We start from the raw sequence: 20400 nt of genomic DNA on the forward strand, positions 1-20400 counted from the left end.
TATTGTATGAGACAGTCTGGAGTGACAGAGAAGTATGACAGAGTAGTGCAGGACGTGTATGAGAGCTGTGCTGAGGTGTGACAGAGGAGTTTATCCATCTGCCATTTTCATTATATTTTAAATTTCTTCTTTTACTATATTCAGTGCATTAGAAACCTCTTTGTATTCCTCCTCTAACCTCTCTGCTTCAGAGGAGGACAATTCAAAGAATGAAAAGGTGGTCGGATGGGGCCAATGCTGTCCTGCAGGTCAGATGACGGGGAGGCTGCAAAGGGGGTCCAGAGACTGATGTCTATCAGGATCAGGATGAGGCTCAAACAAAGCCTCCAGCAGAATAAAAACAAGGAGGTGAGGACCATAAGACCAGCAGCCAGGTGACTGAGGGAAGCTCGGATTGAGCCACTGAATTTAAGTTTTCAATAAAATCCACATTGAGCCTCAAATCCACCCCTCCAGCAGCTTCACCACAAGCTCCCCGGTCTCTGTCCCACATGATCCAGCCACCACCTACCTACTGACTATCTCAGGGGTAAGTAGGCGTCACCCCACTAAGGCTGCAGGCCTGGATCGAGTCAGCCTCAAGGTGTTCAAAGCCTGTGCCCTCCAGCTACTGTATGTGGTGTACTCCAACATTTGGAGATGGTCCTTGTGGGGTGGAAGAAGCCATCCACCTGCTCCACCACACCTACACCCAGCTGGACGAGCCTGAGAGCACAGTGAGCAGCTTCTCCCTGAGATTGATAAAGTTCTTTGAATCTTAACTCTTAGTTATTAAACTTTCCAGATCCAGGTGTTTGTAGTCACACGTTCAGTCCCCTCAGGTGATCGTTCCTGCACCAGTGATGCTGTTGGTCATTCACTCTCCAACCAGTGAACACTAGTGAATCATCCTCATCCTCACTCTGAAAGATTTGGTTCGGCTTTGACAAGACTACTGCAAAGAATATAAAGCAGCTTTGGAGTCAAGGTAAGCCAGGGTACAGTAGCAGCACAAAACATCTACTCAGCAGAATCATTCAAAGACAAAACAAAACAAACTGAACAAAGTGTTTTTATAGTTTTAAATAAAGCAGTTGACATAGATGGTTTCAACAACCTCTGAATACTTAGACTTAAGATCCACAATACCTGGTTGAACATGTTACAGTCAGATTGTACTTAGTTGCAGTCTGTTGTCTGAATCCTCAGCTTGTTTCTGAATTTGTTTGGACTTCAGGTTTGTGTTTCCTTTTACTGCATCCATCCAGTAGCGGAGACAAACGTGATGTTGTCATGTATATCTGCAGATACCACAGACTTACTGACACCCCAGCTGTTACATTGGACAGCGACGTGTACACACCTGTCCCACCTGCTGTGCCGCACAGTAAAGTCTCATTTAAACAATCTGAGGATGAGGAGGCACGTTTCCCATGATGAATCTATATGAGGTGTTAAAACTTTAAGTTACATTTGCTTTCTTGACGGTTTCAAGACAGTGCCAGGGACAGATGTGCCTCAACAGACAGTGTCTTCACCTGAGATTGATGGAGCCCACACTTGTGTTTTCTATCCGTCCAGTAAATGTGTTTTTAAAGAGGTTATTTTTCAAGAAGAGGCAGAACAGAACAGTCATTTTAAGAAAAACAAAACAGCTTAAAGTCTATTATTTAACATGCACAAGATTCAGACTTAGAAATTGATCACATTTTGGTGAGTTTTATTTTTTATTTTAGGGTAAAACTCTTTCCTATGTTTGCTTTTTTAGATTTAATAATAATAATAATGACATGTAAATTGTTTTTCAACTGCTGTCGGACAGTAGCTGACAGCGCTGCTATGGGGTTTTGATGTCTTGTCCATCATCACCTTGACATGTACGACTAGTGTGTGTACCAACTTAGCTACTGCCACTCTAAGTTCTTTTGATCTGAAAAGATTCATTAACAGTTTTGTATGTAACAGTGACAAATCAACTGAGCTCACAGATGAATTATCTTTTCTGCTGATCCTCCTATAGGGAGAATATAATTATCCTGGAACTAAAGAAGCAAAAGAAATGTGGGAGATTTAGGTTTCGTCATGGTTCAACATCTGATTTCTGGTTTGTGACAGGTTATAACATGGATCCACTTTCTGTCTCTGAACCTGTTCCCCTTGTATTGATCTAGACCTCTGATTACTTCCTCGTTGGAAAAACCTGTCCTCTGTTCCAAGGGCACTTCAACATAAGACAAGAGGAGTGGGAATTGAATTTTTTTTTTAATTCAATGCGACATCATCCAGCAGGAAACTACATAGAAATCCTGATTGATGACTTGATGAAAAGAGGATATTTCTATTGTTTTACTGTTGTGATTCTGAGACTTGATCCACAAGTGTATGAGTTTAACATGACCCACAGTGGACAGCTCCTGGTGCTGAAATGAGTTTAATAAATTGAATTCCTCAGTATTACAAGTTTTTCTCAACCAGAAATTCCAAATATTATACAAACACTCACCAACTCTTGATATTATGGAACATCATAAGAAGTCTCGGAACAACTGTTATATTATAGGAAAACTTTATGTTGTGCTATTTGTATTTATTTGGAATTAATTACATGTTTTCTTGGACCCACCAAGTGCATCTTAGATTTACATTTACATTTTAGTCATTTAGCAGCTGCAGCAGCATCTTAAGCCATTCTCACTGTATTTGTCTTTACTGCACTACAACCCTGTTTGTAGTTTGGTGTTTTCCAAATTAGGGGTCAAAACTCGCACAAAGAATAAATGTGAGGGGTTGTAAGATGAAAATAGGAAAGCAGAGAAAAACTAGTGCCTATATTTATCTTCTACTCTACAGACTTTTCGGTAAGGAAACATGATATATTTCCTCTCAAATCTTCCTTCTGTTTCCCTTCAAAGCTCAGATTCATCACTGAAAGCTTTATTTAAGAACAATGATATTCAGATCTTCCTTTTCTCTCCGTCCGCCTCCAGATGACTTCAGTTTCAATCAGTCTCTTTGAGTTAGTTGGTTTTATTAGGGAACGCTCTCTGTCTGTTTTTCTGAAATGAGAACAGCTTCAGACAAGCAGTTTCTTTCTTTTGTGCTTTTAACATCACGCTTCTCATGGGAGAAAATCTGATAAGTGAGTCTTCTTAGCATGTCTCTTCAATACTTCTTCCCCCTGTTGAGCTTCTCTGTCCTTCGGTCTGTCTGTGTGTCTCTGTATATGGGTTTTCTTCCTCTCTGGTATTCTGAACACGTTTTCTGACAGCTACACTGTACATGGAAACACGCTCATCTCCAAATGATCTAAGAGAGCGTGATTCTAAATAAATGTCATTTTCTATAAACACATGCATCTAATGTATTTTGCAAGTTGCTAATGCGATGATGTCAAACAGATTGGTAAAATATTCAGTAGTTGCTAACTGTGCTCATTTCCTTCATCCAGTGATTATGTTTTCAAACTGTTCAGTGATAAATGAACACATGTAATAACATACAGTGAAGAGTCTGGAGTTGGTTTGATGGTGAGTAGATAAGTATAAATGTGAACACATGTACTTGTTTTTCACTGTTTGTCACTATTTTGGTCTCCACAAATGTTTTTTTTAATGTTTAAACCATTAGTGTCCAAATTTTACAGGTCATTCATCGGGTTAGTGGTTCGGTTCAGTGCAGTTTAAAGTTTACAGCATCATAAAGCCTGGCTCCATCCAACACCAAACACGGCGAGTGTCAAGTCAAACAGGATGACCTCTGCAGTTTGAGATCTACCACCGTGGGATCTAACATTTGCCTGTTTATATTTATTACATATTTTCCCCCATTAGCTAAAAATGTCCAGATGAAACTTTAAAACCTCCAGGTTTTACATTGACTGCATCAGTCCAATTATAACAGTCTGCATTTCTTCTCTACATGAACCTGACTATGCAAGCCACTGGGGAGCTGCATCGTCTGTACAGAGAGTGTGTTTCTTTGACTGGCTCATTCTCTCTCTCTCTCTCTCTCTTTGTGTTTATTTCTTCCTCGCTCTCCCTCCTCTTCTCAGCTCCTCTTTCTGCCCTTGAAGGAGAAAACAGAGAAACAAGCAGCACAACAAAATAAACAACCTTGCTCTTCCTCTCTTCATAAACCTCTCATCTCTATCTCTTCTCAACTGTTTTCATAGATAACTGTGTGTGTGTGTGTGTGTGTGTGTGTTTGTGTGTGTGTGGCTTGGCCTTTGGCTTTTAAAGAATGTCAAGAGCTTGAAACTTCACCATTGTCAAGAAAACAAACAACTTGATGCTCCAAGTTCATAAAGTCCCTCTGGCAACTTCATAGCTGCTTCTCACAGTAAACAGCGGAACAGTTACAGATAATTCATCTGAGATCGCTTCTTGTGTCAGCACCTCACTGTTCAGGAGGAAACATGCTGCATCTCACCTGGAATACATTTGATTTTATTCCATATTTAATATTTCCTCACAAAAAGGGAGGACCTTATTCTTACAGACTTTAGAATTAATCCCCATTAAATAAAGAGAAATAAAGTAAATAAACAGAGTGAATTTCCTGTTTACAGTGATTAACAGTGACACCTGATGCTTACGTCATCAAGATGAGCGCGCCAACAGGTGAGTTCAAACGCTGTGTGTTTCTCTGGACTGCTTAAACGTGGACAGTGATGGAGAAATTAATACGAATGAAGGCTAAAGAAGATGTTGTATCTGCAGCCTGGGATGGGACTGCTCCTCTCAGTGATGCACTGATTAACGTTTTGTTTGACTTTATATTTTTAACCTTGTAACAGGGTTAAACCTCGTAGCTACTGTTAAAAACTTGACCCCCCTCCCACTAAAACCTTCCCAGACACACCCGCTGGTTTATCAAATCTGTTTTTGGTTCTCCGTTTGCCTCTATCTATGCCGTTTTTAGCCATGTGCCAAATTACGCACGGAGCTCCCAGCGGCTCCTCTGCTGCCCGGACTCCCCCTCCCTGCCAGCGCTTAGTGGTTCGCTCCAGTCGGCTCTCTGCTGCTGTTCATCCCCGCCCCACTGGCCGGCGCGCAGTCGGAGCTTCAGCCCGGTAAACGAGCGCACACTGAGCCTCGGTGCCCGCACGCTGGCCGCTCACCTCCTCTTGCTTCAGCCTCTTTGAGCGTTTTTTACCTCCTGCGTCGGTAGGTCAGTGCTCTCTCCTTTGTTCTTCCCACCTTCTTTGTGTCTTGCTGGTTTGTCTTATTTTGATTCTTCAGTCATTTCAGCGGCTGCTTGGATTCCTGTCTGTTGTCCTGCGAGTCTTTACCGGCGCTTTACACGCTCGACCAGCATCTTTTATTAATGCGCCCTGTGGCAGAGTGAACCTCATCTTCCTTTTGTGTTCATTTCCAGTCTGTATTAGTTTTGTGGTATTTTCTCTCTTCTCTGTTTTTAATTTCAAGAAATTCTCCTTTTGTATGATCTTGTGAGATTTCTTTTGATTTTCATGCACTCTCTTCTTCTGTTTCCTCTCTTTTAACTCAACCCTTTGACATTTTGATTTTCTTTAAACATTTTTATAAAAGCCACATTTGGATTTAACATTTTCAAACTTGAATGTCACGCATGCAGCGTGGCACAACGCTGCTAGGAGGATGATGGTGGTGGTGGTGGTGGTGGTGGTGATATTGTGCAGGTGGTGCAGGGACAGCTGAGCTTCATTCACGGAACTGCTCATGTTTCTGTTTGGACTGTGTTTTTTTGTTGTTTTTTTTCTGAACAGTGATCTCAGTTGTGAATCTTTTGTCATTTTGTCAGCTTGAATGTCTGTTTCCAGACAGACACTCACATTTCAGCTTGTTTCACTGTGGAAACGGACCAGGAGGAACTGACAGCTCTGGTTTACTTGTCATGTCCTGTTCTGCATATCCGATGTGTAACATCAGCAGACGGGTTGTTGCTCCTTGTTCTGGGAAACCTTCAGTCCATGGATATTTCAAGATTTGTTTTGATGTTTGCTTGAAGTAGAGCCGAAGTCAGAATCAGGTTGAAAACCCAAAGTATTTAAGTTGTACATCGCTGATCAAGATTAAAGAAGAATATTTAAGTTTTCAAAAAATATGTCTTTGTAGTAGAACATAATTTTCTTACATTAGTTTTTGAACACAGTACTGTAAATCGAAACAGGAAATAAAAAGTACTTTTCCTTTAACATGATGGAAACCTGTGAAAGTTGGGAGACGATGTGAAAATTGAACAGCAGAGAACATATCTGAGGTTTTACAGCCGGGAGGAATTTCCACCTCCTCCAAATGCAAACATCTGAATTTAAAGCCACAGGCAGTGTTCATGAATGGCACGCTTCCTATTTTCCATCAATAAATCACCTTATCACACAAATGATCATGTCACATGAGAAATAAAGGTGTAAATGAAGGAAAAACAAACCTCCCATAGTGGCACGACTGTTCCCTTCCTCACACTGTACCATAGTAATGTATGAGCTGCACTGTGGTGCGTGGAGTTGGTGTTGTGCTGTAAAATGCAGCTACAGGCAGGACTGTGAGGCTCAGGGAGGAAAAAAGTCTGCAGGATAAGATCAGTGAGGCTGCTGCTGTGGATTGTTTGTTACTTGACTGGGAAAATGTTTCGTCGTTATTATTCTCAATCAGCATGTATAAGTGAGGTTATGATCTAGAAATAGATGGGATTTTAAAAAAAAAAAATTATTTGTAGTCAAGGAAAGATTAATTATAAACTGCCTTAATTCTTTTTGTTCCCAAATCCTGTTATTTGGCCAGTGTATAATCAAAGCTTTGAATTTATTCAGAGAGCTACAAGCTGTGTTAATTACTGTTATTTTATTTGATTTTATTTGATTTTATTGATTTACCAGTGTTTTCAGAAACTGTTCCTACTGAAACCTCTGCTGAGCATTATGGTGCTAACAAAGCAGATTTCATTCTCCATTCAGCTCTATGAGAAAATTAGGCTAAATGTGCACTATTGTGGTTGTAAATGTACGAGTGACACAGTGACTAAAGCATCCAGCTGTCCACTCAATGAGCAGGAAACTGTTTCAGTAAAGATGATCTAGAAACTATGAACCAGCAGACGAACTCAAATGAAGTTAATCAAATCAGGTTTTGAGTCCAATGTTAGCAAATTTGCCTCAACGGTCTGAACAACCTGTACAACTACAACACCCCCTCTCCTTAGACCTTCAGATTGGATAGGAACACCCCCCTTCACCATAAATGAATGAATACATTAAAGTAGATTAAAAGATAAATACAAAAATTAAACCTCAGGAAGGAACCGTCTAGTTCTCATAAGTGCAGAACAGAACTTACTGTATAATTATAGACACTCCAAATGACACATAGCTTTATATTCTATAATAGAAAATATGATCAGGGAGAATCTTGAGCAGCTTCCAGGTGAAGCTAAGGGGACTGGAGACACACTGTGTAGACCAGGAAGGACTACACACATGTGAAACCCAACTGGATTCTGGTAACTTGCTAGTGAAGCATTTGGCACCTACAAAAATCTGATGTCCAGCAGGAGTTCTTTGGAAAAGGAGCCAGAGGAGACTGAATACTGGACGTTCAGTCATCCGACCAAACAACAGCTAACAGGTTCGCTGTGTCTGCATACAATATGATGATCTTTGTCACTGTTTTCACAAGTTGGTCACATTTGAATCATAGCTTTGTTCCTTCTTAACACAATATCTCAGGCATTAATAACAAAGCTTAGCAGGTATTTAGACTGATACTGGTATTGTAGCAGATGAGATGATGAAATGCCATATAGGAGAGTTACATAAACATGAATGTTTACCACATGTCAAAACACTGAATAAACTGAGTTTATTTTAGGGAGGAACTGTCTCACATGAATTAATTGGCACCAATGAGTGACAAAAGAATTTGAATATTTATTTTTTTTGCTCGACAACCCATTTATCTTTGTCATCTGTGCCGTTGCAGTAGTTGAAATGAAGAACGGGCTGCTTTTTTTTCATGCAGTGCCAGTATCTGTGTGAATGTTCTGGAGTATTAGTGGTTGAAATCATCAACCAATAAAGATGCAGTGAACCTTCAAATCAAAAGAAAGCATTCAGGATTGGAGATGAGAGGTTTTCTCTCGACGGCAGTCACAATTTAACACTTGATGGTAGCACAGCACAATACGGGCACACACAGCTGAGGGGTGACAATGGTCAGTACAGAGCTGCAGTTTGTTTAGAGAATGTTCACCATTAAAATCCTTGATAGAAAAGAAGAAAATGAGAACAGTTGGATAAATGCTAACCAAACTTGGTCATATTAATTTTGGAGGACTAGCAGTTTGTAGGGTGTTGTGCAACGTCTGTGGTTTGACTGTGCATGCAGAGCCAATGAAGCGGTGTTGTTAAACGTTACATCTAATTATGCCAAGTTGATATAATTAATCATGACGTTTATTCGAGGTTAAATTTCAAAAAGTCTGTTTGGAAAATGATCACATCTAGGGGTTGGTATCGAAAGTGATTTTCCCAAACGAACTGTACTGTAATATCTGTCAGTTGCTGTTTGCAGACTTCATACAACAAAAAAAACCTAATGCAGTAGTTTTGAACACATTTAAGAACTTTTGATTTAAAGAATTCTTTTTCATCAATTTTTTTTTTTTTTTTTTTTTTGCATATTTGTTGTTTGGCATCTTTGGCATCTTTTTCACTTTGACCCCACACAGTAAAGTGCAGGTCTTTGTCAGCTGCAATGCTTAAACTCCCTCAGAAGTAGAACTACTGCACAGCTCCTCCTGATTCAGTCATTACAATTTTGAAGCAAAGTAAAATTAATAGATTTAAAGTGTTTAGTTAGTAACATACATATTCTTAGTTTCATCATGGATAGATTGTAGACTGTAAATGCATGATGGATACATGAATGCATCGGACTAGACATTCACATAATGAATATTCATATAATGCTCCTTTAATATACAAGTACACCTTAACAGCCCAAAGCTAGTTCTCCACTTGTGTACATTATGACCATGAGGCATTTTCGCTTGAGTCTTACATAGGAAAGGAAGGCATATCCATTTCTGCAGAAATCAAGCTTTGCAACATTTAATCATTTAACTGTTCACCCATGATTCATTAAAGTGTGGCTTCTAACAGCTGGGTAATTGCCACCATAGCTTGGTTAAAAAAAAAACCCAATACTGTTAGTTTCTGGCCGCACTGGAAACGGACACACTGCACAATCGTGCACTGTAATACCACAGCTACCCACATATCATAGTCTAAATATCTAAATAGGAGTCATTTAAACTGAATTAGTCTCAGAAAGACAATCATTATGTCAGACATTTCTGCAGACGAAACTGTCAACTACAAATGATTAAAGCCTGCAAGAAATATGGAGTCTGTTTGGGGTCATTGTTTCAAAGATATTAAAGTTACAAATAATTTAAAAGCTATTACAAATACATGAAGCACATTCATCAGCACAGACCATCTGACTGACGTGCATAATCTGTTTTTGTTTTGTTGTTTTTCTGCCACTCGCAGCAATTCGAGTACACAGTGGGGAAATGCAAATAATACACACAACTGTAAAAACAGTTGGTGGAGATTACACTACTGAAACAAAGGGTTTGTGGGATGGGTAGATAAAGTAGAAACCATCTAACATCAGTAAAACCAACTAAGACGAACAATCCTAACCGTTTTTTAATGCGGTCACGTTCCAAGGGCTGGTTGACAGTTAAGACTAGGCTTTATGGTTAAGGTTAGACTTAGTAGACCTAGTTGCGATGGTTACAAAGATATTGAGTGTGTGCACAGAGTTTTACCATCTATTTATCTTTGTACCGCTGTCCACGTGTACTGTCGCATTAGTAATTTATTTCTTAATGTTACTTAGAGTCTTTTTTGTGGGACAGACCCATTCCTCTGAAGGAAATCCTAGAGTCTTCTAAAAACTACAGCAACTTGTTGTTTCTCTTCGTTCAGTTTCTTCAAACACACAAGAAAATTGAAGTGAAACAAAATGCATAATATGTGTGGTTTTCAGAACTGCAAGTAGCTCTATTTTTGTTCACTAACAGGAGTTTGATACTCTCTACACTCTCTACAGTTATTTCTGTCAGGACATCTTAGTCAGACAGGTCAAGAAACTAAAAATGCAGAAAAATGTTCAGTCTTTTATTGGAACTACAGCAACAATTTGACTGGAAAATGGATTTCCTCTCAACACATGCATGGACATTGGCTTTTAGTCATGTGACCAACTTATTCTAAAAGGGAACAGTTAGTTTGGTGGAGAGACGAGCAGCCAATATCCTCAGAATCAGCCTGTCACCCTAAGTTAGGTTATAAACTAAAGTTTATAAAGGCCATATGCAAGTAGCAGATGAATGAATTTGGTTCCCCCTTTACAAAAAACACTCCATAGGTCACTGGCAGCAGTTTATTGCAGCTCACAGCTATTGTTGGGTAACTCCTATTGGCTGTATATTTAAGCAAACCATTGCTGGTGCACAGCAGGATAAGCAAGTAACGATGAGTACGATGACAGCTGTTTAAAACTTTTTGACTCTTCACAAAGCAGCAACACAGTTGGTGCCAATCAACACAGACTGGCTTAAATTTACATTGAATTACCTTCATATCAAAACATTTGAAATTCAACCAACGTCAAAATAGCTCCTAAACACATAGTATTGTCAGTAAGTCTAGTTTAATGTGAATTGAAAGATGTACTCGCAAAACACTATTCAGGAAAGCGGATAAAAGTGAGGAGGAAGAATAAAGGTGGAGAAGGTGAGTAAGGTAGTGGGAGAAGGAAAAGAACGAACAGTGAAGTAGAGCTGAGCATGTTGAGATTTGTGTGCGTGTCTAATGACTGAAAGTGAGGCTGCCGTTGAATTACTGATGCAGCTGAAGTGAAAATTTCATGAAAAAGTTCCTAAGATGGTCAAAGATTAATCAAACAACCCCAGACCTGAAAGACAGAGGTTGAGAGGAGGGAAAGTGTGGAGGGCTGAGGGGGAGAGGAAGGAAAAACTAAATGGGAGGTAAAGAGATGTGGGTGGTGAAGAGAGAGGAACAGAGGAAGTTCAGGAAGAGGAGAAACAAAAAGAGAAACTAGTTTTACTAAGTAAAGCAAAAGGTATTTTTTTTAGTCTTTTACACGTGGCTTTAGCTTAAAGTATTCTCTCTGTGGAAACTTCAAAAGTCTTTTTTCCCCTCAATGCCTGAAATGACTGATCCACATATTGACCGTGGGTTGATGAAGGCGGACTGAAAAACGACATAAGATGAAGAGAAAAGGAGGAAAGGAAAGGTGGAGAGCCAGGGAGAGCTGGGAGCGACGATAACGACTATGTTAAAGAACATGTCAGGAAGCAATCTGATTGGTTCTGCCTCATTTCCCAGCAGCCTTGTGACTCTGCAGCACAGCAGAGGACACATGTTCAGCTTCATTACCTTCTCTGTTTTGACCTTCTGCTGTTAAAATGATAACCAGCTAATTAATGTGACCCTTCCTACAACCACAAGTGCAAAGCAAATTTGCCACCAGTGCATATGCATATTATTTGTGTGTGTATACGTATGTGCAACATAGTAAGTGTGCAGAACGTGCAATAAATGGTACAGTAAGTGTTATAATTACACCCCCTGGCACTATAAGGTATTTGCATTAATAATGGCATCACTGGCTTACTTCCATTTAACAGTGTTTAGTGATTATCTGTTAAGCGCTGACTTTTCAACCAGTTAATTAGCTTGAAACTCTGCTGTTCTGCACAATTCGAACCATAAAAATCAAAATAAAATGCAACTTAAACAGAGACTTTATTGGTATAGAAATAAATAAGTGAAATAACTCCTGACCACTTGATTTAAAGTGAAATTCCTGCATTAAAGCAGTTTACAAAGGAGAGGAGGAGTGAGGCTATATCTAAGCCGCAACAGGATTTGTACTATAACTGCGATGAACTGTAACTGTAATCTCATGTCCTCAACCCATTTATCCTGAGCTCACACTTGCGTCGAGGTCTAAATTACATTCACCAAATGGCACATGACTTCATACAGAATATTATAGTACAGCTTCAGGCTTTGTGAGAATGATACAAGTCAAAGTTTTAAAGAACAAAACTTTTCAAACCTAAACATGAGCTTCCAACCAAGCAGTTTTTTTTTCCATTACCTGTTTTTACACAGTCATTATTCTGCTTCATGTATATATTTTTCTATAAACCATTAAATGATTTGAGAGATAGTATTCAGAAACATAATCATTATAGGTTGGTAAATGTCTAACCAAGAGTCACACCAATGGCCAATAACCCTCCCACGCACACAGTTTGATTGATGGACAGCTGATCCCTGAGAAAAGCAGTGCAGATGAAATCTTGTTAAAACTGGATTTTAGACCTTTTTATTTGACCTTTTAGTTGCTTTAAATAACATCGGCTCATTATGGGACAACCAAGGTTGGGCTGTAAATGGTGATAATTATCAACCAACCTCATCACTTGCAGTTATTTCATTTCACTGGTTGCTTGTTTGCTTCTCCACTCGGCTGCATTAGTGATGCATCTTATCCCATACAGTATTGCCCTGCCAATACCCACAGCTCAACTTCTGCTAAATGCATTTCCACCCATTTCCTCCATCTATCATCCATTTATTCATCCTCAAACCTATTCCTCTCATCCACCCACCAACTGTTTCTGGAACCTCTCCAAGTTTATCTGCACCTTTCGATTTGTCAGCTCGGTCAAAGTGTCAGGACTGTCTTTGTATCATCCATCTACTGGCTGGTGTGAAATTTAATCCACCTCCATGGACTAAGTCTAAGTGATATGTTTGCTTGCGCTGTGTCTTGGCAAGGTTGTCAATCAATTTTCAAAACTGTGTGTGAGTACATGGTTTGGTTAAATGTAAATTAACTGGTGTGTCTTGAGCCACTGGTACCTTTTTCTTTACTAAAACAGATTGTTGCCTAACCTAAACCAAGTGCCATGAGTTGTTATAGTTAAAGTGAATTTTGTACCACAATATTTTACTGAGATATTTAGTATCACTGTGTTTTCATCTTTTAAATAAACTCACAACATGTCCTTTTTCTGTTATGGCTTGAAGAGTGGAAAAGCAGATGTTCCTGATGACATACCTGTGGAGGTATGGAAGTGTCTAAGAGAGCTGGCGGAGGAGATTCTGACTAGTTTAACAAGATATTGAGGAGTGAGAGGATGCCCGAGGAATGAAGAAGTGTACTGGTGCCAATTCTTAAAAACGGGAGATGTGCAGAGCTGTGGCATCTACAGAGGAATAAAGCTGATGAGCCAAGCAATGAAGTTATGAGAGAGTAGTGGAAGCTAGGCTGAGGGCAGAGGTGAGCATTTCTGAGCAGCAATATGGTTTCATGTCTAGAAAGACTACAACAGATGCAGTATTTACTCTGAGGATGCTGATGAAGTATAATGGGCAAAGGAAGAGAAGGCATATGACAGGGTACAGAGAGGTGGTGTGGATTGTATGAGGAAGTCTGGAGAGGCAGAGAAGTATGTTAGAGTAGTGCAGGACATGTATGAGAGCTGTAAGACAGTGGTTAGGTAAGGTGGAGGTGTGACAGAGGAGTTCAAGGTGGAGGTTGGTCTGCATCAAGGATCGGCCCTGAGCCCCTTCTTGTTTGCTCTGGTGATGACAGGCTGACAGAAGAGGTTAGACAGGAATCACAGAAGACTTGTTGTGTGGTGAGGGCAGGGAGCAGGTGGAGGTAGATCTAGAGAGGTGGAGGTGTGCTCTGGAAAGAAGAGGGGTGAAGGTTAGCTGCAGCAAGACAGAATACATGTGTGTGAATGAGAGGAAACCAAGTGTAACGGTGAGGTTACAGAGAGCAGAGGTAAAGAAGCTGCAGGACTTTAAGTACTTGGGGTCAACGGTTCAGAGCAATAGAGAGTGGAGAAAAGGTGAAGAGGTGTGTGCAAGCAGGGATGGAACAGGTGGAGAAACGTGTCAGGCGCGTTGTGTGATAGGAGGATCAGCAGAATGAAAGGAAAGATGTTCAAGACGGTGGTGAGAAGAGCAACGCTTGAGGTTCTCTCTGGGAGTGACGAGGATAGAAAGGACCAGGAGGGAGTCCATCAGAGGGACAGCATGTCCGATGTTTTGGAGATGGCATGTCCAAACCCCCTGAATCAGACTGAGGTTGGAGCTGCCAGGCAGGAGGTCTAGAGGAAGACTAAAGTAGAGAGATATGGATGTAGTGAGAGAGGACATGGAGTAAGTTGGTGAGAGAGAAGAGGATGCAGAGGACAGAGTTAAATGAAGGCAGTCAAGTCGCTGTGGGGAGAAGGAAAGAAAAAGAAGAATCTAGTCATAACATTTCTCCAGAAGATGGGGGCTGAACTATACACATGCTTGTAATGACCCGCTCTCAGTTACAAGGACATAAGTACCACGTGTAATTGCCTAAACTAAAGCATACCTAACCATAAAGTGAAAAAGGTTGGAAGCTTAGTTTAAGGCACAGATTCTACACTGTACACTGTATCTAATGTGCACAACTCATAACGTCTACACCAAGATACCTCCAGGGTATAATCTTTATGGGTAAACCATGCTGTTCTGTTTGACTGTCCATACTGCCCATACACACACCTAAAATGCTGTTTATGTCGCTCCACAAACAGATATAATGGCCACTGGAGAGCAGTCAGTGTTCACGTCTCTTCAGTGGTACAAATCAGGTAAACTCTGCTGGCCTTTCCACTTTCTCAGTGAAGAATAAATGGATTCTCCTGAAATTAAATAGATGCCTCAGGGATAGGAGCTGTCATACATTCCTCAGATTAAAAAAAAAAAATATTTTTTAATTTGGAGAAATATTGCTTTCTCAATTCCCACTGTGGAAATTTGCTGGTCAGCAAAATTCATGATGCATCAACTGTACAAAAAAATAGATTCTCTCTCCCTATATATTTTCTTTTTACTCTGAATGAATGAATAATCTTTTCCCCTAAGGAGGCTAAGTGGACGACCATCCAGCACAGTGTTTTATTAGTTGGTTTGATGGATAAAGTGAGAAGGCAGCAGGGATGATGGCGAAGATGGGGACGCAGAAAGTTTCTGTAAACTGTAAACATGATGTGTAACGATGTGGAAAAACAATCGATCAGACGTGTTAACAAATGAGATGAGTCAGTGAGGGAGTGAAATCTCTAAAATGCAGTTGCACCCGGGGAGAGCTAATAAAATGTTTGGTGAATATGCCTCCTTGGGGATTGATGTAAGTAATTACCAAATGAACAGAGTTTTATTAAAGTGTCATGTCCAGTTATGACCCATCCTGCAGGAGCTCCACATTAAATATCAACAAAATACTTTTCTTACAGTAAAACAGCTTCCAGTCACACAGCAGTTCCAATACTGTAATTACTGAAGAGGGGAAACAGATTATTCTTTCAAAATAAGAAGTCTTTAAAAAAAAAAGAAGTCTAGAAATTATCATTTTATGAGGGGAAAAAAACGTATTATTGACTGTTTCCTTTAACAAAAAGTTATGTGTAATATTACAAACAGTTTTCATCCTCAGCAATCACAGCAGTAGCATAAAGTATGTGGTGAGGATAACTGAGGAATAAAAAAAGAAGAAGAAATAAAACTAATTTTAGAGAACCATCTCACCACAGGGGCTATATATCTACTCTGAGGCTTTGAGCCTAGTCAGCTGAGGGAGTCTGCACATTTCTCATTGGACTGCATTCAGATTAAATATAAAATATCTTCATTTCATGAATTAGAGTAATTAAGTAACTAGAGTTTACTCCTGCCTGGTCTGCAGTACCTGAGAAAGGGGCTCATCACAAGATCTTGTTTTCCAACTCTCCCTGCTCTGCCCAGTGCTGCAAAAACTAATTGCTGCAAGGATGCATTGAGGAACTTCAACTAGTAGGAACAAATGAGTGATGAGCTATAATTGGGATTTAATTAGAAGATGGACATGTAAAGGTGTATAAAACACAGTTTGTATTGAATAGTACTCTATTAATAATCTAATATTTTTCAGCTAAATGAAAATGACATGTTGACCTGCTCATGAATTGCATCTTTACTGTGGTTCTACATCTTATTTTCTATATTATCTTACATCTCTTATTATTCTCATGCTCCTCATTGTACCACATGCTAGTTCACTGTCATCAAAGTAAACGTATAATGTGAAGGGATAAAAGGGGTGGAGAGCACAACAGGTTGGTCTTCTTTGAGTACAAATCTGTTTCTGTGTGTGCATGAATCATGTTAATCTATGACTGATTACACTGAAGCACGGCGTTGTTAATTTGGTCCATGCCTGTGCTGCGTTTTTGGCTGCTGTGATTTATACGTTGTATTAAAGTGTGTAGGGAGGGGGGTGGAAGAGGCACGCTGAATTAAAGGGAAGAAAGAAAGCCACAAACCAAAGTCTTCAGACTGAATTAGCTCAGCTTAGCTGCAGTTTGTCGACCGTAAGTGGAAACCTGATGCAACCTGCATGTGTTTTCTTTGAGGTGGAGGTGTTGTGTGCATTTGTGGCCACCATGCCTCATGTGCATCTGTTAGCCATGCCATGGGCCAGAGCACTGAGTTATAGTTTAATCTGGTTCTGCTGCCTCCTGCATTGAAAACAGCCTCACAAATCACAGACCATATCCAGACATCGGCTCACTTCCACACACAGCGAAGATGGTAATGGAGGATCAGGATGCATGTGCATGAATGAGGTATCCTGTCCTGAATAGTTTCACCTGTGGTTTGATGATAGTTTCCAAAAGTTTCTCATTTGTCTAATTTTTAGGAATGCTGTATATTTTTGGGGCTATGATCAAACCAACATTTACAGTGTGTCAGAAACTGCAGATAGTGGTATAGAGTCATAGATATTTAAAGCACCAAGAGGAGGACATTTCAACAAGTGCCACCATTCGGATACCCTTCTCACCCTTACATAAACACTTTAAATGCTTTTGCAATCAGGCTCATAAGGACCTTCATACTTTAGGGTCCTTGCTCAAAGCAATTCAAATGTTTAATGGTAAGTGATGTTTGACTTAAATGTGTTTTTAATATGGAAGTTTGTGTGTTACTGCAAACATGAATATAAATTAAGTTCAAGAGAAGAAGATCCTGAGTGTCTGCGTCCAATCTAACCACCAGAGAGATGCACATATGAGCAGAGAGGGTTGGGAATGAATGAAATAGTGTGAGAGGAGGTGTATATGTTTGTATGGAGTAGATGAGTTTATTCAGAAAACCAGGAACTAAGGAAAATATGTGCAAATCTGTATTTTTAATGCTATATTAAAACTAGCAGTGTAATTGAATTATTTTATTCAGAACGTGTGCATGTTTTATTGGTGCTGCTGACCTCTACTCTGCTGCAGCAGCTGCTGCAACCTCTAGATGCAGAAAATGTTTAGTTGTCATGTAACACAAGTCCTGTCTGTCAAATACAATGCTGCTGGCCACTCCTCACACTTTGTAGCTATAAGGAGAACAATACGTTATTTTCCTTTCTGTCAAGGCAGCTACAGGTGCATCAGTATACAGAAAACGAAGAAAAATATCTTCAGACTTTATCTCCAGCCTTGACAATAGCAGATTGAATTCCTTCAAAAGCATTTACCAGCAGGCTTTTACTTGATCTGAAACCTAAATCCTCATTGTGACATTTCAATATATAATACATGAGAAATGGCTCGGGCTGTCAGCCAGTGTGGTGCACAGCAACAGTATTTACACTAAAACAGATTCAAGCTCTTTGATTAAAACAGTGCTGTTGTGTTCTGGGAAGTGAACGTGCTGTCAAAATGAACCGTAACGAAAAACATACCCAAAGGTCATTCTTCTTTTAAGCTTTGAACCTCTTACTTCATGAATACCTCATATTACATCAACATAGTCACTTCATTAGGTATAAACAGCCCTGGGTTTATGTTGATGGTTTTCATCTTTTAATAAGGTGCCTCAATTTTTGTTTTAATGTTTGTTTGTATTAAATGTTGAGTGGGCTCAGTCAATTTAAAGGGTGAGGTTGTCAATATTCTGTTGTTCTTACTATGAACAACATCATGAAAACACTGTGTTGGTGTTTGTGTTGCTTCTAATGATTTCTGACTTTCCTACCTTGTCTGTGTAACTTGGCTCCAGGTTCATGCCAATATGAAGACAACAATGTGGTGAAAAAACTGAGATATAAACATTAATCTTAGTTCTTACTCATATTCATGAAGGTCTCTCTTTTCACACCGTTTGCTGACTTGACAAAGCTACAAGATCCATGTGCTAGCCTTCACCCCTGCAGCACTGCGACCGATTAAATAAACAAGTGCGTTGCTCTGCTGAAAGGTCAAACGGAGGAACTAATGCTCAGTTTGTTGTTGTTTTGTTTTATTTTTCATGATCTGCTCCATCTAGTGCTTACAGAAGTAGGTTTTACTGTCCCGTCTACAGACTACGCTGACTCTCCAGGTAAACAGATACACGGTCTTATCCCACTGGAGGCGTAGTCTTGCTTACACTAACCTTTGTTGAACGCTGATCAGCCACCACCAGGTGGTGTTAATGTTGTGACAGACACACGTCAGCATGGTCATCCTGACCAGTCTGCAGGACTTCTAGTTAGCAGACTGCACGTGACTGTAAAGAGCATGTTTGGCAATGGTGATGCCATTCATTGTATGTTTGCACTGTTTCAGTCCCCCATCGGTTTCCTGTTCTGCAGCTCTCTGTAGGATTACACGAGGAAGGTCGAGCCAGGCAGCAGAAGGTTCTATTTGATTCATGTCAAGTCAAATTTAGTTTTAATGTGCTTTCAACAAAACCACATTTGTCATTTATTGACAAAGGCTGACACAAATACGGACTGAACGAAAGGTGCAGATTTGTAATAGACTGTTTATTAAGATTAATAAAAAAGAGCAGAACAGAGCGTCTCTGAGTCCAATTACAGATTTTTTTACAGAACTCAAGAAATTTTAAAAGAAAAGCAATTTGATTTTTTTCTGGGAACGTGTCAATAAAATTTGGAGTCCTGCTTCAAATCTTTACAAGGCTTCTGCACTCTTGGCTCCCCTGAAACTTTAATATTCCACCCTGATGGAGACATTGGGTTGAAGGTTGTTGTCTGCTGTCCTTGTCTCTGTAGGCTATATCGTGTATCTCAGTAATTCCCCTCATCTCTGACATCAAGGAGAATTCCAGTGCGTTTGTTGGAGGTCACTGCGACTCCAATTATGTGAATATGCAGAAACGCAACCTGCTGACAAGCTGTGAATAATGAATACACAGGAAAGTGGGGGTCATAATAATGACGTGTGATATTAATATGGATTGTTCAATCAAATGTGTGTGGGAATGAGGTTATTGAATTTAATCCACTGAGTAATGTGTTTAGGCAGTGAAAGACTCCTCATGGAAATGTGAAAGCCTTGACCTTTCTGGATGCATCTGATTACTGTCTGCTTCACTTTATCAAGCCTGTGTGTTTGTATAGATGGGGTATGGTGTAGGTTTGGTTTCAGAAAGTTGAGGTTGGGTGACACATTGAATTTAACCTCCTCCACAAACATTTAAACATGAATCTACATTAATGCAAATCTACATTTGACAGACAGATTGTAGTTAAATTAATATGTGAACATTTAAACTTGGGAATTAATTTCTGGCCTCTTGGAGGCAGCAGGAGAAACTTCAGTAAGAACAACACTGCCGTATTAACCATATTAAGTTCATGGTGCTCACAGTTGCCTGTGGTCAAGAGACATGGGACAATCCTATGACTCATTTAGTCAGGTTCAATAGACACATACATTCATTTTAGCTCTGTGTAGTTCTACAACTCCTAAGAAAAACATCTGATATCTACTAGTCACTTGCTTTGTCTGCCAATTGGTGCTGACCTGGAGAAATTGTGAGGTGTGACTTGGAAAATCAAACAATAAGTTAAATCTTCCTCGGGAACTGCAGAGTTTGTCACCTGGTGCAATCTGACACATCCTTATTGTCATATGGTTCATTGTTAATATAAAACTGTTCTTGTAAGTGCAGCTCAGTGTTGAACCTTTTGGATATTGTGTGTTTAATCGCCTGTACCTCTGTGTGCAGAGGAACTTGTGGATTAAAAACTAGCCTTGGCCTGTCCAGCCTCTGTGGTGCATGTCGTGGGATTGACAGTAATCATCCTGTTTTGACACTTATCTAAAACTTTAGGGAACTTTTTGACTTCCTACAATAAGATAATACATTTACATGTGACAGGTCTTGTCATTCTAACACTGTCATCCAGAGCAACTTACACTCAGACCAACAGCAGAATATCCATCAAAATGTTAAATCTGCAGACGAACAAGCAGCAGCAGCAGCAGCAGCAGCAGCAGCAGCAGCTGAGGTATTAACACTGTAAT

At 39.8% G+C, this 20400-nt stretch overlaps 1 protein-coding gene across 1 annotated transcript in view; it reads left to right on the forward strand.

Moving 5' to 3' along the window:
• The first annotated feature begins 225 nt into the window (after positions 1-225).
• The window catches only part of raly (RALY heterogeneous nuclear ribonucleoprotein), a 97102-nt gene continuing 76927 nt past the window's right edge, over positions 226-20400 (forward strand). The window contains 4 exon segments of the mRNA XM_026347171.1: positions 226-374; positions 457-529; positions 4900-5127; positions 5129-5144. Of these exon segments, the coding sequence (XP_026202956.1) occupies positions 226-374; positions 457-529; positions 4900-5127; positions 5129-5144 (466 nt within the window).

Source organism: Anabas testudineus, chromosome 5, assembly GCF_900324465.2.
Source record: "Anabas testudineus chromosome 5, fAnaTes1.2, whole genome shotgun sequence".
Taxonomy (NCBI): domain Eukaryota; kingdom Metazoa; phylum Chordata; class Actinopteri; order Anabantiformes; family Anabantidae; genus Anabas; species Anabas testudineus.